The 21,347-nt window shown below is 35.6% G+C and overlaps 1 protein-coding gene across 4 annotated transcripts in view; it reads right to left on the bottom strand.

Moving 5' to 3' along the window:
• Positions 1-21,347, bottom strand: part of SLAIN2 (SLAIN motif family member 2) — an 88,827-nt gene that overhangs the window by 12,379 nt on the left and 55,101 nt on the right. For 2 of the 4 annotated variants that reach the window (XM_008993377.5, XM_078367255.1), the window contains one exon: positions 12,763-12,840. The exons of 1 other annotated variant lie outside the window; for it this stretch is intronic. In XM_008993377.5, coding sequence (XP_008991625.2) covers positions 12,763-12,840 — 78 coding nt within the window. Of the gene's footprint in view, positions 1-12,451; positions 12,609-12,762; positions 12,841-21,347 lie in introns of those variants that run through there. One more of the 4 variants, XM_035293741.3, reaches the window with a different exon arrangement.

The raw sequence follows: 21,347 nt of genomic DNA on the forward strand, positions 1-21,347 counted from the left end.
CAAAAACACATCTATGTAAACACTTGTACATGAATGTTCACAGCATTATTATCATTACTATTACTATTTGAGATGGAGTCTCGCTCTGTTGTCCAGGCTGGAGTGCAGTGCCATGATCTCAGCTCACTGTAACCTCCGCCTCGTGGGTTCAAGCAATTCTTCTACCTCAGCCTCCTGAGTAGCAGAGATTATAGGCATCCACAATCACATCCAGCTAATTTTTGTATTTTTAGTAGAGATGAGGTTTTACCATGTTGGCCAGGCTGGTCTCTAACTCCTATCCTCAGGTGATTTGCCTGCCTCAGCCTCCCAAAGTGCTGGGATTACAGGTGTGAGCCACCGTGCCCAGCCGCAGCACTATTCACAATAGGCAAAAGTATCCACCAAGTGATCAATGGATAAACAAAATGTGGTGCATCCACACAATGGAATATTTGGCAATAAAAAGGAACAAAGTACAGTTATGTATCACTTTACGATGGGGATATGTTCTCAGAAATGAACTGTTAGGCAAGTTTGTCCATGCAGGAACATCAGAGTGTACTTATGCAAACCTAGGTGACTTACACTACTACACACCTAGGATATAAGAAATACCTGATGGCAGGGTTGGGGGAGGTGGAGATGGTTAATGGGTACCAAAAAAAATTGAGAAAGCACAACCAGATGATGGTAGTCAACAGTAACTTAATTGTATATTCTAAAGTATTTTAAAGAATGTAACTGAATTGTCTGTAACACAAAGAATAAATGCTTGAGGGGCTGGGTACCTGATTCTCTATGATGTTATTTCACATTGCTTGCCTATATCAAAATATTTCATGTGCTCCATAAATACACACACCTACTATGTATCCACAAAATATTTTTAAAAACAACCTATGGCTCCTAGGCTAAAACCGATATAGCATATTACTGTACTGAATACTGTAGGCAACTGTAATAAGGGCATCTGCATATCCAAACATACCTAAACATAGAAAAAGTACAGTAAAAATGTTATAAAAGACAATATACAGTACATCTGAGGACACTTGCCCTGAATGGAGCTCATAGGACTGAAGTTCAGTGAGTGGTATGTGAATGTGAAAGTTACTGTACCCTACTGCAGACTTTATATAAACACTGTACACTTATACTGAATTTATTTTTCTTCAATAATACATTAACCTTAGCTTGCTGTAACTATTTTACTTTATATGCTTTAACTTAAAAACTTTTTGACTCTTTTGTAATAACTCATAGCTTGTAACACAAACATGTTGTCCAACTGTCCAAAACTACTTTCTTTCTTTATTCCCTTAATCTATAAGCTTTTTTTTAAATTTTTGTTTACTTTTTTTTTGTTTTGCTAAAAACAAACAGAAACACACACATAAGCCTAAGCCTATACAGAGTTAAGATCATCAATATCACCCCATCTACCACCTCCACATCTTGTCCCATTGAAAGGTCTATGACATTACTAGGTGATAGAAATTGCATCATTGTATACGTGATCCATTGTTGACTGAAATGTGGGTTTTTTTGTTTTAGATTTTTTGAGATAGGGTCTTGTTCTGTTGCCCAGGCTGGCAGTGGTACGATCACATCTCACCACAGCCTCAACCTCTCAAGTTCAAGCAATCCTCTGACCTCAGCCTCCTCAGTGGCTGGGACCACAGTTGCAAGCCACCATGTCTGGCTAATTATTTTATTTTTTCTGATCCAGTCTTACTATGTTGCCCAGGCTGGTCTCAAACTCCTGGGCTCAAATGATCCTCCTACCTCAGCCTCCCAAAGTGGCATAACAGGCATGAGCCTCTGTGCCTGGCCCTGAAACACTGTTATGCAGCAAGTAACCATACTGATATATGCTACAAAATGAACTTAGAAAACATTATGCTAAGTAGAGGCAGCCAGTAACAAAAGATCACGTATTCATTATTCCACTTATATGAAATGTCCAACACAGCAAACTAGAGACAGAGAGGGTAGATTACTGGGAGGCAGGGGCTTGAAGAAGTGAGGAATGAGGAGTTCTATTAATAAGTATGGTGTTTCTTGTGGGGGTGATAAACATCTTCTAAAATAAGATAGTGGTAATGGTTTCTCCCTCTGTGAATATACTAAAAAACACTGAATTGTACATTTTAAGAGGGTACATTTTGAAAGTGGAGGAAGGAAATAAAGGAAAGAAATCTCAGAAAATAAGCAGCCATGTTTTTGAACACTTCCAAAAACAAGAGATGGTTCGATAATTTTTGAACAATAAAATTATTAAGTTTTAAATCAAGCTAAGTGTTTAGAAAAATCAATTTCATTGAAAAAAGAGCAATAGAAAAGGACTGAAGTCAAATCACACATAAAATAATTTTAAGAAAAAAAGAATAAAAAAGGAGTAGAATAACACTTCTACAGGAAGTGAAACCTTAACAGAAATCATGGTAAGAAATCATACACACAAAGATAAAAGTATCTAGTATTTCAAATTTTAGAAACATTTTAATATTGCTACAAGATAGGAAAGAATAGCATAAATCAGAGTGAGAAACACTCAGAAATGAGTTGATGGAACTCAGGAAGGAATTAGCTATAAAATGAATCATTTTAAATGAAGTCTAAGGAGGAACATTAAGAGTCAATACACAGCAGATAATGTTCTAAGAGAAACAGACAAAGAAAATAAGTTCAGTCGGGCGCGGTGGCTCACACCTATAATTCCAGCACTTTGGGAGGCCAAGGCGGGTGGATCACGAGGTCAAGAGATCGAGACCATCCTGTCAACAAGGTGAAACCCCATCTCTACTAAAAAAATACAAAAAAATTAGCTGGGCGTGGTGGTGCGTGCCTGTAGTCCCAGCTACTCGGGAGACTGAGACAGGATAATTGTTTGAACCAAGGAGGTGGAGGTCGCGGTGAGCAGAGATCGTGCCATTGCACTCCAGTCTGGGTAACAACAGCGAAACTCCATCTCAAAAAAAAAAAAAAAAAAAAAAAAAAAGGAAATAAAATAAACTTGTATAAAAGAAAGAAAAAAATGATTCAAGAGAAGGCAACAAATATAGAAACAAGAAATGAACCTCCAATACGTGTACAACAGGAGTCCCCACAAAAAAGAAAACCAAAGCAAACGAACAGAATATGAAAAACTATAATTCAATAAAACTTTTCTGAAAAACAGAAAAAAGTTTGCTACTCTATATTGAAAGAACACACCCGAATCTGAGAAAATCGGCTCAGAATGACCAATAGATACATTCTAGTAAATTATTATAAAGAAAAGAAAAATATCCATTGTACATCCAGATAAAGACCAAATGATTATAAGGAAACAATTCTTTATTCTTGCAGAAAGTGGAGTAATATAAATTACTTAAAGAAAATGTGAGCCAAAGATTTCATATCTAGACAACGACTTTCAAGTATGAAAACAACAGACAAGCTATCATCAACATGTAACAGTTATACTGTTCCCATAACTGCTTCTTAAGGAATCTACTAGAGAATAAGCTTCAGACAAGAAAAATGACTGATGAGAGACAATGACATATAAACTGGCATTAAGCATCAAATACATATTTAAATGGAGAGCCTAAACTAAATGAGGCATATAAAAAAGAAAACAGTATCTAACAGGTATCTGATAATGTGAATATAACTTAAAGGAAAAAAAAAAAAAAGGAGCAAGCATAACCAAAAGTTTTAAAAACTGTTTTCAGTAATCATAGTGTATGTTATGTTAATGTTATCCCAAGAACACTTTGTGTGTAATATGGGACAAAACAAATTATGATATTCTAATTCTATGTGTTGCTAAGAAATAAGATTCTCAGGATGGGAGAACGCTAGAAGAGGTTAAATAATCGCTCCTCCACCTCCGAAAGAAATACTCTAACAAAGTTAATATATAAGTGGAGGGAAAACTAGAGAGGATCTGAAGAGGTATACTAAGCTGTAGTTAAGCTATTGCAAAAAATGTTTCATGGCAGCAGCATTTTGGCTCATCTATAAACATGTGGGCCAGGAAATCATAAAAATATAATGAGGTTAATTGGACATAAGTCACCTTCAAAGACCTTATAGTTGTAATTTTCACATTCTACAAGGCAGTCAGCATTTAATTAGGAAAATTAAGGCACAAATTTCAGACAGAAGAAAATTCTGACATATGACTCTTGCAGCAAAGAAAATTGATAGATGTAATTGAGATTTAACTACAGATTAAAAAAAGGTATTAGAAAACCATAAAAGCATTATTAAGTCTAATATTCAGTTATCATTCCAAAAATAGCATGAAATGGCCTAACGGGAATTTGTGTTTGGAGGGAACCTCAAGAGAACAGCGTCCATGCTTTCTTCTCTCATTCTCCCAGTTTTACATATCAAAATCATAGTAAACAACTCCTATCATTTTAATTGTTTCTAAGAAGTCTGTGTATGTCAGAAGAGATTTTGAATACAACTATACTAGAGAAGCAAATACAGGCTAGAATAGAGAAGAAAATAGGAAAGGATATAATGAGTGTTATCTTGTTTATGATACAGATTCAATATCTGTATGTCAGTTTTCAATTCAATATGTCAGCTGATAGAAAAGAACACAAATTTTTAATTTTGAATCCTACATAATCACAAAGTTCTTTGGTTCTCCATTTTCAGGTAGTCTAATATCAAAAGGCATTTTAGTCATTAGAAATGCAAAAGTTGGAGGGGTGAGCCAAGATGGTCAATTGGAAGTAGCAGTGGTCTGTGGCTCTCACAGAGAGGAATGAAAAGAGGAAAGAGTAGAGCGAGTGAACTCTGTACCTTCAACTGAGATTTCCAGGTTCTCACATTAGGACTAACTAGGCGAACAGCCTGACCCATGGAGAGTGACAAAAAGCAGCAGGGTGAGGCAATGGCCTGGGTGCAGTGTGGGGCCAGGAGAGCCCTAACTGCCAGCCAAGAAAGGCAGTGAGTGATTGTGCAACCCTGTCCTGACCTGGGAGACCACACTTCTCCCACAGATCTTTGTAACCAGTAGATCAGGAGATTCTCTCATAAGCCCACGCCACAACAGCCTAGGGTCCAAAGCACAAAGCTGTGTGGAGTCTTGGCAGAATGGCCACTCAAGCACTCATGGCGACCCAGTAGTTTTGCATACTTCAGTTCCGGGAATTTTTGCAAGGCAGGAGATCCCTCAAGCACTAAATATGAAAGGGAAACTACAAAAACACACTGAAGTACATAGACCAGTGACCCTGTGAAGCAACCACATAAATAAGTCTGCAAAATTATCAGCTAGCATCATGACAGGATCAAATTCACACCTAACAATATTAACTTTAAATGTAAATGGGCTAAATACTCCAATTAAAAGACACAGAATGGCAAGCTGGATAAAGAGGCAAGGCCCATGGGTGTACTGTCTTCAAGAGACCCATCTCACAGGCAAAGACACATATAGGCTCTAAATAAAGGGATGAAAAAATATTTACCAAGCAAATGAAAAACAGAAAAATAGCAGGAGTCACAATTCTACTTTCTGACAAAACAGACTTTAAACCAACAAAGACTGAAAAAGACAAAGAAGGGCATAAAATAATGGTAAAGGGTTTTAAATTCAACAAGAAGAGTGAACTATCCTAAATATGTATGTCCCCAATACAGGAGCACCCAGATTCATAAAGTTCTTAGAGACCTACAAAGAGACGTAGACTCCCACATGATAGTGAGAGATTTTAACACCCCTCTGACAATACTAGACAGATCATCGAGACAGAAGATTAATAAAGATATTCAGGACTTGAACTCAGCTCTGAATTAAGTGGACCTGAGAGATGTCTTCTGATCACCACACAACACTTACTCTAAAATTGATCATGTAATAGGAAGTAAAACACTCCTCAGCAAATGCAAAAGAACTGAAATCGTAACAGTCTCTCAGACCTCAGCACAATCAAATTAGAACTCAAGATTAAGAAATCCACTCAAAACCACATAACCACATGGTAACTGAACAACCTGTTTCTGAATGACTCTAGGATAAATAATGAAATTAAGACAAAAATCAACTTTCTTTGAAGCTAATGAGAACAAAGAGACAACATATCAGAATCTCTAGGATGCAGCTAAGACAGTGTTAAGAGGGAAATTTACAGTACTAAATGCCAACATCAAAAGCTAGAAAGATCTCAAATCAACAACCTATCGCGACAACTAAAAGAATTAGAACCAGAGCAAACAAAACCCAAAGCTGGCAGAAGGTAAGAAATAACCAAGATCATGAGGCTTCAGATCTTTGTGGGAAAAAAAAACAACAACAAAATAACCAAGATCAAAGAGGAATTGAAGGAGACAAGAAAAACCCTTCAATAAATAAATAAGTGAATGAATGAATGAATGAATGAATCTAGAAGCTGTTTTTTCTTTTTAATTAATAAAATAGATAGCTACCTAGAGTAGTAAAGAAGAAAAGAGGCCAGGCACAGTGGCTCACACCTGTAATCCCAACATTTTGTGAGACAAAGATAGGTGGATCACTTAAGGACAGGAGTTCGAGACAAGTGTGGCCAACATAGTAAAACTCTGTGTCTACTAAAAACACAAAAAAATTAGCTGGGTGTGGTGGCACATGCCTGTAATCCCAGCTATGTGGGTGGCTGAAGCATGAGAACTGTTTGAACCTGGGAGGCAGAAGAGCTTGCAGTGAGAGCCTGGACAACAGAGAGAACCTATGCCTCCAAAAAAAAAAAAAAAAAGAAAGAAAAAGAGAAGAATCAAATAGACACAATCAGAAATTATAAGGAGAGTATCGCCATTGACTTCACAGAAATATAAACAACCATCAGAGAATACTATAAACACTGCTATACACAGAAACTAGAAAATCGAGAAGAAACTGATAAATTCCTGAACACTGACACCATCCCAAGACTGAACCAGGAAGAATCTGAATCGCTGAACAAACCAATAATGAATTCTGAAATTGAGAAAGTAATAAATAGCCTGCCAACCAATGAAAGCCCAATACCACATGTATTCTACCAGAGGTACAAAGAACAGATAGCACAATTTCTACTGAAACTACTCCAAACAATTGAAAAGGCTACTAAAACTACTCTAAACAATTAAAAAGGAGGGAATCCTCTCTAACTTATTCTATGAGGCCAGCCACATCCTGATACCAAAACCTGGCAGAGATACAACAACAACAAAAAAAACATCAGGCCAGTATCCCTGAAGAATACTGATGCAAAAATCCTCAGTATAATACTGGCAAACCGAACCCAGCAGCACATCAAAAAGCTTATCCACCAAGATCAAGTAGGCTTTATGCCCAGGATATAAGGTTGGTTCAACATACGCAAATCAACAAATATAATTCATTACATCAACAGAACTAAAGACCAAAAATACATGATTATCTCAATAGATGCAGAAAAGGTCTTTGATAAAATTCAACATCTCCTCACATTAAAAACTCTCAATAAAGTACGTATTGAAGGAATTTACCTCAAAATAAAAAAAGCCAAATATGACAAACCCCAGCCAGTATCATAATGAATGGGCAAAAGCTGGAAGCATTACCCTTGAAAAGCAGCATGAGACCACAATGCTCTCTCTCACCACTCCTATTCAACATAGTATTGGAGGTCTGGTGAGGGCAATCAGGCAAGAGAAAGAAATAAAGAATATTCAAACAGGAAAAGAGGAAGTCAAATTATCTTGGTTTGCAGATGATGTCCAAAAAACTCCATCATTTCAGCCCAATAGCATCTTAAGCTGATAAGCAACTTTAGTAAAATCCCAAGATATAAAGTCAATGTGCAAAAATTGCTAGCATTCTTATACACCAACAATGGGCAAGCAGACAGCCAAATCATGAATGGTCTCCCATTCACAATGCTACAAAAAGAATAAAATACCTAGGAATACAGCTAACAAGGGAAAAATAAAGGGCCTCTTCAAGGAGAACTACAAACCACTGCTTAAGGAAATCAAAGAGGAAACAAACAAATGGAAAAACATTTCATGTTCATGGATAGCAAGAATCAATATCGTAATAGTGCAAAAGTGGTTGTACTGCCTAAAGTAATTTATAAATTCAATGCTATTCCTGTTAAACTACCATTGACATTCTTCACAGAAATAGAAAAAAAATATTTTAAAATTTGTATGGAACAAAAAAATAGCATAAATATCAAAGATAATCCTAAGCAAAAGAACAAAGCTGGAGGCATCATGCTACCTGACTTCAAACTATACTACAAGGCTACAGTAACCAAAATAGCACTGTACTAGTACAAGAACAGACACATAGACCAATAGAACAGATCAGAGAAATCAGAAATAAGACTGCACATCTACAACTATCTGATCTTTGACAAACATGAAAAGAGCAAAAGGGAAAGGACTCCCTATTTAATACATGGTGCTAGGAGAACTGGTTAGCCATATGCAGAATATTGAAACTAGACCCCTTCCTTATACCTTATACAAAAATTAACTCAAGATAGATTAATGACTTTAATGTAAAACCCCACTCTATAAAAACCGTAGAAGAAAACTAGGCAATATCATTCAGGACATAGGCTTGGGTAAACACTGCATGAGAAAATGCGGAAAGCAATTGCAACAAAAGCAAAAACTGACAAACGGGATCTAATTAAAAAGCTTCTGCACAGCAAAAGAAACCATTAGCATGAACAGGCAACCTACAGAATGGGAGAAAATTTTTGCAATCTATCCATCTGACAAAGGTCTAATATCCAGAGTCTACAAGGAACTTAAACAAATTTACAAGAAAAAAACAACCCTATTTAAAAAGCGAATAAAGAACATAAACAGACACTTGTCAAAGTAAGACATTCATGGGGCCAACAAACATACAAAGAGGCTAAACATTATTAATCATTAGAGAAATGCAAATCAAAACCACAGTGAGATAATGAGATAATAATGACAATTATTAAAAAGTCAAGAAACAACAGATGCTGACAAGGCTGCAGAAAAAAAGGAACACTTTAACACTGTTGGTGGGAAGACAGTGTGGTGATTCCTCAAAGACCTAAAAGCAGAAATACCATTTGAGCCAGCAAGTCCATTACTGTGTATATACTCAAAGGAATATTAATCATTCTTTTATAAAGATGTATGCATGTGAGGCCGGGCGCGGTGGCTCAAGCCTGTAATCCCAGCACTTTGGGAGGCCGAGGTGGGTGGATCACGACATCAAGAGATCGAGACCATCCTGGTCAACATGGTGAAACCCCATATCTACTAAAAATACAAAAAATTAGCTGGGCATGGTGGTGCGTGCCTGTAATCCCAGCTACTCAGGAGGCTGAGGCAGGAGAATTGCCTGAACCCAGGAGGCAGAGGTTGCGGTGAGCCGAGATCGCGCCATTGCACTCCAGCCTGGGTAACAAGAGCGAAACTGTCTCAAAAAAAAAAAAAAAGATGTATGCATGTGTATGGTCACTACAGCACTATTCACAATAGCAAGGACATAGAATCAACCCAAATACCCATTAATGATAGACTGGATAAAGAAAATGTGGTACATATACACCACAAAAAACAATGCAGCCACAAAAAACAATGAGTTCATGTCCTTTGCAGGGACACAGATGGAGTTGGAAGCCATCATCCTCAGCAAACTAATGCAGGAACAGAGAACTAAACACCACATGTTCTGACGTATAAGTGGGAATTGAACAATAAGAATATATGGACACACTGAGGAAAACAACACACACTGGGAGCTGTCAGGGGCGGCAGGGGAAGGGACAGCATCAGGAAAAATAGCTAACGAATGCTGGGTTTAACACCTAGGTGATGGGTCGATCTGTGCAGCAAACCACCATGGTACACATTTACCTATGTAACAAACATGCACATGTACCCCAAAACTTAAAATAAAAATTGAAGGAAAAAGACAAATCTTATAATTAAGGTCTTCTATAAATATGGTTTATTTCAACTTGAATATGTCAAAATATAATTAAAAAAGTATTAAACAATTACTATTATTCCTTCTTAGTTACCTCTTTCTTTCTAAATAACTATAAAACAGGCAAAATATGAATTTCCTTCAAAATACAGAAGAGGCAAGAACTTTCATATGTTTGTTGGCTGCATGAATGTCTTCTTTTGAGAAGTGTCTGTTCATGTCCTTTGCCCACTTTTTCATGGGGTATTTAGAAGGAAAGAGGCAACTAAAAGGGAATTAATATCATCATATTTCTGCATTCACTTTGTCTAGTTAGTCTTCATTTTTCCCCACGGCTTGGTGAGGTCTCTGCCCTATTTACCTCTACTTCACTCAGTGCCTAACAACAGGGAATGAATAAATGAATAAAATCTTTCCCAAAGCAGTTTAAATAGTCACTCCCATGAAATCTTAAAAAACATACACTGGATTGTTTTCCTCAGAGTAGGATGGGCTGAAGAAACAAAAAAAACTTGCAAAAAGGAAATGCAAAGAAGAACATATCCAACCTTTTACGACTTTAGCAGCATGACTATATTCGTTCAAGAAATATTTATGGAGTGACTGTGCCAAGCAACACAGTTCTGACTTTCCATCTTCAAACACCTGCTACTACTAAATGCAATTAAAATCAAAGTGACTTTATTTCCAATTGTTAAGTAATCTTTTTCCTCTTCCCATGATCCTGTTAGCCTACGATATACTAGCTCTCTAGAAAATCGTACAGGTTCACCCCCAGGATGGATGAATTGATTTGTGTGCCGATTTGTCACTTTTGGTCCATGTTTCTCAATTGGACATGTTTAATATGCCAAATATACCTGTGAACAGATGGCCTCTGTCTCCTGTGTGCCTCACATCCCTACAAGAGAAGAGAATTCTACCAGTCAATGCAGGCCCCCTCCCTCCCAAAGTCTCCATATGAGGGAAAACCAGAAAATCAATTTTGGCCTTGGATCCAAAAGATATTCTCCATTTCAGCTTCATCAATAATTAAGGTAATATCTTAAATCTTACCTTATTCCTGTGTCCATTTCTCAACTGGTTTAAAATTTATAGAGAAGAGGTAGGTAATGATAATGCCCATGTCCCAATACCAACCAGAAAATGTAAAAGTCTGGATCAAGTTAAATAAGGGATTGAACAAAACAGAACAGCATACCCTGTGCCCCGTCCCCCAACCCCCTACTTCTTTCCCTTTACTAAGTCAACAAGACAGCTACAGATACCAAGAATTCCAGGTTTGGGCTTTCCTATCATCTTATCATAGAGGTGGCTAGTTTGATGGCTTAGAGTGATAATATAACCCCTATAGGCAAATTTTTAAAGATTCAGCCAGAAGTTATGGTCTTAATCTGATCAACAGAGCAACATGAAATCTTTAGGTAAAAGTTTTAAATTATGTAAACCTACTTGATTCCAAAAACCATGATGAAGCAGCTTAAGGAGACAACCAACCAATAAAATTTATATAAACTTAAAATCTTCTACTTTTTTATTATGGTATAGTGTGATCTCTTGACCTAGTTTAGATACCACAATGTTTTCAGGTTCATGTTTTTATATGACTCTCACCCCTAGCCATGGAAGTACTCAAAAATATTGAGACATCTCAAAAAAAAAAAAAAAAAAAAAAAAGAAGCCTACGGTTCCCAAATAAGTTCATAAAAACCCCTTTCTATAATGGCCCCTATTAATTCACCGTCTTCCCCATCAAATATAATCTATCCAGTCCATTATTAATACACCTGAAAATGGCACCAAAAAACGTTCACTAAAGGCCTATGATCAACTTCTGATATTCAAAACACAAACATTCATACATCCTACTTTTTTATTTCCCTATTTGACTTTCCTTCAAATTCTATTATCTAGAACAATTCCTTAAGTTATACTTAATCCAAGAAATCACTGTGAAAACATTTACAGTAATAAATTTCCCAAAACATCTATTATAGCACTTTTGTAACCATAACCAAATCTTTTTTTTCAAAAAAATGTAATTTCTTCTTCCGGCGTAATTTTCTTTAGTGCTTTACCTCTGTTACATGCTTTTGTTATTTATTGAAGTCTGAAGCTATCAGAAAACCTACATATTCTGGATTGGAAAAATATTTTTCCACATTGTATTTGTTTCATACCATTTCCTCTAAGGCCTCTGTTCTTATTGCTGTTGGTCTATCCAATCCCACTATTTTCTCTTAATTCTACTTCCGTCTAGCTGCTCTGTCTAGCTGCCCACACATTGAGTGTCTTGGAACCAATACTGGATAGTTTTGATGTCCAACCTTCATGTATTTCTTCAACTCTCTATTATTATAAAAGCTACCACTCCATAAACATTCCAAACATATCAGTTAACCAAAACTTGTGATTTAACTTCAATTACCTTCTAATGTGGAAGTGCTCCCATTTTATCATACAGATAGATAAGTAAAACCAAAAATAGAAGTCTGCGGAAAAAACATCAGCATACAGAACGTCTGACATTTGGTTCATTTTAAAGCACTTATGAAGTTCGGTTGGCATAAAGTTGAAACAATGACCTTTCATTTAAGATGGTAAGAAAATTAAATTCTCTATATATCATTTACTCCTTTCAGAAAAGCAACCCAATACATACCTCTGCAGAAAATGTTTCTTCTGAATTTATCTAAATAACAGAATAAATCCTCATTATTTTATTTTATTTTTTTAAAAAAAGACTAAAACGTACCTTACAGACACTACTGACTCAGTATGCCAAAAGGCTTAAGATTTAACTAGATAATGTTGAAATTTTAAACTGAGTAAGAGGCTGTAGTTACCTCTTTTTGTAGATGAAGTTTGAAGCAACTGTTTGGCTTTGAGGGAAGTACGAGGCAAATTTTTCAGCCTTTGCGAAGCTGTTGAAAAATAAGGAACTGTAATATTTGCCTGGAAGTACAAGATAAAGGCTATAGCGTCTGTAAACTTGAATGTTTTCATACAAACTTGAAAATTTATCAAAGAGCAGAAGCCAAAGATACAAATATGTTAGAATCCTAGAAGCAAAAGAATTTTAAAGTGATGCTTAGTGCATTAAGTTGGAAAGAAAAGGGAATAGAACATAAACTTTAAAAAATAGTTTCTTATAGATGAGAAAATATCTAATATGTCAATGGGTCAAAATATCAAAGAGAAAACAAACCACCACAAACATGCTAGGGATACAAAGATAAAAGTGATGAACACAAGCACACAGTATAGAATAAAGTGCAGCACTTGCTCAAAGCAAAAAAAAAAAAAAAGCATTTTGGCAAAGCAGTTATTGTTAGATGAATTGCCCTAATGTCAAACCATAATCTCCATACTCAAAAAGGAGAAGAAAACTCAGAACCCAGCAGGTCCTTGGGAAGTCGTAGCTTTAATATATTCAATATCATCTTGTACAGTACAACTAATTTTTTACTTCACACTTTGGATAGTGCCATATCTACGCTGTGCACATCTGTATGTACATGGGGGGCATTGCATGCAATGTTGGTATGGGTTGAGGGGTTTGGAGGAGTCAGATTGTCTACCTTTGAAAGTTTTCAATGAGGAAAGCTAAGCTTTCTTCCAAACTCATAATCTGCTAATTGCACTGAAACTCAAAATTAGTAGGTAAGCAGGCAGCCCAGGGTCAGCCAGAGATAAAGTGGTTCCAATTTCTCCAATACACAATTACTATGGTTCTGACAGACTGATGAGTCTTGCACCTACCAGTGTATTTAAGTGGCTCTAAAATATTTTACTCTATTGATTTGAAAGTCAGACTTCCTATACCTTTAGGGTTTATGTGCAAAAAAAAAAGAGCTCTCATCACTATAAATCTAGCCAGATTGCATAAACATTACTGGGCTGATAAAGGGATACTTGATATATTATGAGAAAGAATGAAGATTTCTTGGCCAGGTGAGGTGGCTCACGCCTGTAATTCCAGCACTTACAGGCCTTTGGGAGGTCAAGGCAGGAAGATTCACTTGAGCCTAAGCGTTTAAGACCAGCCTGGGCAACACGGGGAGACTGTCTACACAAAAAATAAAAATAAAATAAAATAATAAGCCAGGGATGGTGATGTGCCTGTGGTACTAGCTACACAGGAGGCTGAAGTGAGAGGAGTGCTTGAGCCCAGGAGGTTGAGGCTGCAGGAGCTGTGACTGTACCACAGCAGTCCATTCAGCACGGTTGATGAAGCAAGGCTCTATCTTAAAAAAAATACAAAAATCTGTTCCCTGTATTGCTTAACTCTATCAAAACTGGAAAGCCATTCTTTCCTTACAGGTAATAAACTTTTAAAAAAGTAACAAATGTATTGATTTCAAATTTTATAGCACTCCAAACATTACTGTAGCTAAATAACATTTGATATCAACTTAAATATTGCTAGACAAAAAAGCAAAAACTTACCCCTATCTAAAAAAATCAATTTTATAATGGGTTAATTTTTCTTTTTTTTTTTTTTTGAGACGGAATTTTGCTCTTGTCACCCAGGCTGGAGTGCAGTGGTGTGATCTTCACTCACTGCTATCTTTGCCTCTTGGGTTCAAGTAATTCTCCTGCCTCAGCCTCCCAAGTAGTTGAGATCACAGATGCCTGCCACCACTCCTGACTAATCTTTCTAATTTTAGTAGAGACAGAGTTTCCCACATTGGCTAGGCTGGTTTGGAACTGCTGATCTCAAGTGATCCATCCACCGCAGCCTCTGCTAGAATTATAGTCAGGAGCCACTGTGCCTGGCCAATGGGTTATCTTATTTCTACTGCACAAAAATACAGGTAACTATCAGAGTACTTTTCATTTAAATTATTTACTCATACATGTTTTTAACCATTTATATTTTATTCATTCATTCACTCACTCGTTCCTATCTTTTTTTTCAATTCATTCAAATAGTTTAATATCTGCTTTATTCCAGGTACTGTTTAGGTATAATGTATTCAGGAGGCAACTAGATACAGTTCCTACTCACATAAAACTAATATTCTAGGGAAGGGGAGATAGACAATGAGGCAGTAAAATATATGGCCTGCCAGATAGTGATAGCTGCTAAGGAGAAAAGTAGAAAAGAGGGACAGGAAGGCGATTTAAGTTGCAATTATAAATAGAGTGATCAGGAAAGATTTCCCTGAGATGACATGTGCACAGAGATCTGAAAGAAGATAGGAAGTAAGCTACATAGATATGAAAGGAAACTATTCCAGATAGAGGGAAAAACAATTGTAAAAGATAACCAAGATAGGAGCATGCCTTGTATGTTTGAAGAACAGATTGTAGGCCAGTTGTTGGGTGGAATAAATGAGGGCAAAAGGTAACCTACTGAAAATACACTACAGTCCACAATATCTATTAACTACTGAAAAAAATTTTAATAAGAATTCAATGTTAAATAACATCTATAATAAACTCATCTGGAAGGATCCTATTTGAATTAACAGCTATGGTGACTCCAATGGAACCTACCCTATTATCCCTCAAGTTTCACATGTGATTGTAATAACAACAGTATCTAAAGACAAGCAAAAACTGTGCTGGGAATCTGAAGAATCAGATTACACACAGAATCAGGCAGTAAACTCTAAATTCACCTGATACAGAAATAATGAAATGAATGATTTTCCTAAAATACCAGAGTCATATAATGTAACTCCAATCACAAAATCCAGTGTTTCAGTTTTCTAAAGACAAAATCATTTTTAAATGACAAAGTGTAGTAGTTTAAGTGAAACTCCAAATCTTTTTAATAATAAGAGTTCAGTGTGTTAGCTGTTTGAAAATATTTACGGTTTAAAACTTTCCTTGGTTATTTTAATATTTATATAATTCCACTTCGCCAATACCCTACTGTGAGAAGCAAAGATGCTAGTGCAAAATAATTGTTTCACGCTACCATTATAATGTCTTCCTCCACAAACCAGCTTAAAACATCTCTGTCAAAATACCATTTTCCAAGTCATTCTAGCTCAAAGCTTTCTTACTTTAAATTCCATTTATTAATCTCTGGTCATTTCTTAAATCTATTGCTTCCTTTACATTCCTGTTGTCTCCTAAATAACCAAATTCAGGACTTCATCACATACTATTTTTGGATTCCAATCGGTGTCTTTTGTGGCCTCCTTATATTTAATTCTTTTCACTCTATTCACATACATCAAGGGAAGGGTGGTGAAAGCGCTGCCCATCTCCCCAGGTGTGTACTGTCTGTATGCAATTTACAAACAAAAATCAAATCAAGTTGGCATGCTTTCTATTATCATCATGCCCCAGCAATAATAATCAAATTTGTTAAAAAAGCACTCCTCCCTGAAAAAAGTTGGTCCAAGCGATAAACAACTGTTGAATTTTAATGACATACATGTAAGCTTTAAATTAGCACATTTTGTGACTTATCCTGTAATAAATACCATACTTCACACAACAGTTAATTATGAAAATTCCCAATTATAGTCTTCTACTTATAGTCTTCTCTGATATAGGTGGATTCAGCTATATATGTTCCTTTCAAGAGAAAGTTGGTAGCAATCTGAAATTATTCAAAATTACTTCAGCAAAGTGTGCCTCCAATTCTGTAGTACAATATATTTAAGCACATGAGAAATAACAATGGTACAGTGATTTTAAAATCAATGAAAGGATTTTAAGTTGCCTCAATTCTGTCATTATATGGGACTATGAGCTTGTGTTTAAAATATTTTAACTGGCCAGGTGCGGTGGCTCACACCTATAATCTCAGCACTTTGGGAGGCCGAGGCGGGTGGATCATGAGGTCAAGATCGAGACTATCCTGGTCAACAAGGTGAAACCCCGTCTCTACTAAAAATACAAAAACTAGCTGGGCATGGTGGTGCGTGCCTGTAGTCCCAGCTACTCGGGAGGCTGAGGCAGGAGAATAGCTTGAACCCAGGAGGCGGAGGTTGCGGTGAATTGAGATCGTGCCATTGCACTCCAGTCTGGGTAACAACAGTGAAACTCCATCTCAAAAAAAAGAAAAAAAATATTTTAACTGTGAAGACACTGAAAAATTAGACTTGATCCCTGAAAAACAAAGGCGTGGAAAGTAGGGGAATTTCTGGAATTTATTGTAAAATGAAATTTTAAGAATCTTTGCTGAACTTATTTTCTCTGTAGCAGTTGCTTCATGAAAAAACTTTCAAAATTAAAATTTAAAGATAGTTTTCTTCCATCAAGTATGAGTAGAGATAGAGTGATAAATCTGGCTATGGTGTACTGAATCTCAATATAAAAGATGAATTTGAAGAAATTATTACGTTTTCAAAAATGAAAGCTATACTATTCACCACTGTGACAGATCAATATATAAAAACATTTTTCCTTTTTAAAAAAATGATCAATATAACTTCAAATTATTAACCCACTATCTTTTTTTGTATTGCAGTGTTGATTTTATCATTTACTTTTTACTGACAGTTATAAAATACAGTTTCAATAGAAGAATATTTTCACTGCCTGCTTTTTTTCCTGGCCATTAGTACTATTAACTCATTTCATTTCATGATTATTAAAAATAATATTTTCATATATAGGAGGATGTTAAAATCTAGCTTCTCCAGGTGCTAAATACTAAGTAAGTAAGCATAGCCTCTGTGAATGAAGATTAATTACTGCTTGGTAAAATACCCCACTGTCTCATATCCTCATTTTTATTTAAATCTTTTATTGCATACAAGTTTTAATTTAGAGTCATTTGGGAGGCAGAGGTTGCAGTGAGCTGAGATTGTGCCACTGCATTCCAGCCTGGGAGACAGAGAGAGACTCTGTCTCAAAAAAAAAAAAAAAAAAAATCATCCAGATCTCATCACTTCCTCATTTGTGTCTGTGTCTTCAAATCTTCATTTCTTGCCTAAATTATGCAATAATAGCCTAAGTGGTTTCTGGTCTCACTTCATTGAATCTATTCTCCACACTGATATGAGAGTGAACTTTCTAAGAAACCACCTTGATTAAAAACCTGCTATGGTTCCTCCCACTTATAGGATGAAATTCAAACTCCTATGATATTTTAAAACTCTTACAGCTTGTCCTCTCTCTATAGCTCTCATCCCTCATCACTGCACCTGCTCCCTCACCCATCATGCACCCTACACTTTAATTATACAAAACACTATATTCAGGCTGCCATTCTCAAGACTTTTCATTATTGATCCCACTGTTGGGAAAACCGGTACCTCCTCTCTTTGTTGGCAACTCATATAAGCTCCTTCTGAGCTGGCTGAGTTATCTTTTAATATCTTTCCTGAAAATTCCTTCACACTGCTGGATTTAATGTCTCTCTTCTCTTCCCAGAGAGGTTCCTGCTTATCACTCCCTGCTACTGGAAGAAATGGGCCGTCTTATTAACATTTATATTCCCAGTGCTGGAAATATAACATATACCCAATAATATCTACTGAATAATTAAGGAACACATAAGTAAGTGACTGACAATTAGATAAAATCCAGAGCTCTACACTAAGCATTCAAGGTCCACCACAGTCAGGAGTCAGGGTCTAACTCACTGGTTCTCAAATTTGAATGTGCCCCAGAACCAGCTGAAATGCTTCTAAAATACAGAATCTGGGTCTCTATCCAAAGTGCATTCAATCAAAATTTCCAGGGGTAAAGGCCAGAAAAACTGCATTTATAAAGTGTCGTTGTGATTAGATAACTGAGCTAACATCATTATACTACTTAAATAGATGTTCTATAAATGTTTCATTTATCCTTAGATTAGCACATTACACATATTAATCATAACTTATTTCAATTTGTGTTTCAAAATTATATATAATTCAAGTGTCATCTAATGTTGTGGTAGTAAGTGAAATCTGCATGGGAATTCCTTCTTCTTGGGTCTCATAACAGGCTAGCTATGCATAAGCTGACAATTGCCCTGGATCATCTCCTTCTTTCTTCAGTAAGAGGTCCAAAGTAGAATGTTGATTCTATATGCCTTTTCTCTGGGGTATACTCTGTATTCCATGCAAAAATATTCTTCTGTTTAGCTAAATGTAAGCAAATGGATATTACACTGAATTACTTTACTCTTCTGTGGTAATTCACAAAATAGTTACAGTTCGATCTCAAATCATGCTCTGATAGTCATTCAAGAATGTTTTCCCAAATGTGCTCATTTACAGTTAGGTCAGCATGATGTCATCCAAACAATGAGGAGGAAATAGGAGACTCAGGGAGGAGCTGGGAAAACGGAGGAATCTGGCCTTGCTTTTACCACTTTCCTAGTTATATGGCCTTGTACAATTCATATAAATTATACGAATCTCTGCTCCCTTTCTATAAAATAAATGATTTGTGAGGTTTAAATGAGATAATATGTATGAAAGTACCTTAAACATTTCCAAAAAAATAACAAAATTTGGGTATTATTTTTAAAATCAGTAGATTGTGTTCAGGTTTTCTCCCTTCCCTTATTTCTCAACCAATTATTCCTATGATGTTCTGAAAACTAAACTTTCTGCTAAACCTGTGCTCTAACAGTCTTAGAAAGCAAGGCATTATTAGCCTTTTGAAAAACTGCTTCTGGCAAACATTACTTCCTTTAATATGAAACTAAGAAACTGACGCGTATCCATGACCTCTGCAATGCTCTGGTTTTCTTAAACTTTTTAAGTTATATTTTCCAGATATAAAAGTCAAAAACGCCTGGCAATAGTTATAAAAATGAAAATATGTTAGAACTCTCATAAAACTCATATTTGAATGCCAGCATCCACAATAATGCAGCCACAGCAAATAAGCATATAAAAACAGTGATTGGCATAGTAACAAGGCAAAAGAAGTGATCCCTTAGGTGGAAGTAACAGCAACCTTGCAAAGTTAGGTTCATGCAGACCAGCAAGTAAGAACCAAAGTTTTACCACTTAAGAGCTGAAAAAGTAAATACTTAAAACAAAATGCAACATCTATTACACTAACAACTGAAATTTACCCCAAAAAAAACAAAATAGCAATTCATGTATAAAGTATATAAAGCTTATTGTAATTGTACATAATTACATATCAAAATTAAAAGGTTATTATGAAAAGTATGTATACTAATTAAAAGAATGCTTACATATTTTCATGTACCAATTATATTTATGAAATTTCAAGATAAATCAATAACACTTTTTTGTTTCATGTTAACTTTCAACAAGGTTTTAAACATTTTAAAGTAAACTTTACTAAGTTTTAAACTTGCTAATATTTTGAATTTACTACTTTCCAAATACATTTTTAAGAATAGTACACCAAATAAATGTGACATTTTAAGTTTTACTATAGCTACAAATATAAATAAGTACATACAATTGAAAAAAAGATGGTACCTTACTTTCTCTTCTGCCTATATGTTCAAATATTTAAATACACCAGTATGAAACTGCTCATGCATTTTCCACTTAAAAGTAAATCAATTATTAGAATCCCATTGTGTTTTCCCTATATATAATCCTTAATTATCAACTTTCAGGGGAAAAAGGAAAAGTAATTCACCTCCAGAAAAAAATTATAGGATATCAGCAGACGATTATAATTACACAATGTTAATTCTACCACTAGAGAAGGCAAGCAATCAGTGTGAAGTTTAAGACACAGCCAATGAATTATTTCTATTAAGGTTTTTATTCTAGGTTCCCAACCTTTTCTTTTTTCTTCTATTTTTGAGCAGAATTATTTTTCACTGTTTGGACATGTATCATGTCAAGTTTTGAGAAACTGAGAACATAACAATTCAAACTAAATATGAAGGAATCTTTGAAAGCCAAGTATAAATACTGTTTTATATAATTTGTTCATATGCTGGAAAAGCATGGCTTATAATATATGTAAATTTTATTACTTAACCTTCTTACTGATTTACAATTTTTCTTTCCTGTTACATTAACATTGTGGGTATCTTTTTGCATCAACCAAATGTGTCAGGGGGAAAAAGAGGCCAGAAACAGGATATCCTCAAGTGTCAAATTAATTTGAAGGCACAAAACGTATCACTTACCATTTCAAAGATAAAACTCAAATTCCATCCTTCCTTTCATTTCGAGTGTTTTGAGAATTCCTGTTTTCTGTACGATTTGTTAGTACCACAATGAGTATTATAATGGCACTCTTAATTACAGAGTTCACAATATCAGATAAGCCTTGGAGTACTAAGTTTAAAATGTAATTTGCTACAAAAACAGGTTTTAGCATATATCTAGCTGAATAAATGTGGTATACAAATCTCTAGGTAACAATTTTCCACAATGCTTTAAATGTCAGAATTTTAAGTATTAGGAAAAATGGAAATTATACTTCCAGATAATTTTTATACTGTGGTCTAAACCAGAGATGTGGCAAATGTCACTAAATTTGGACTCTCACCTAGTGACATACAGTGCTCAAGCTGAATCAACAT

This window comes from Callithrix jacchus, chromosome 3, assembly GCF_049354715.1.
Source record: "Callithrix jacchus isolate 240 chromosome 3, calJac240_pri, whole genome shotgun sequence".
NCBI classification, from domain to species: Eukaryota; Metazoa; Chordata; class Mammalia; order Primates; family Cebidae; genus Callithrix; species Callithrix jacchus.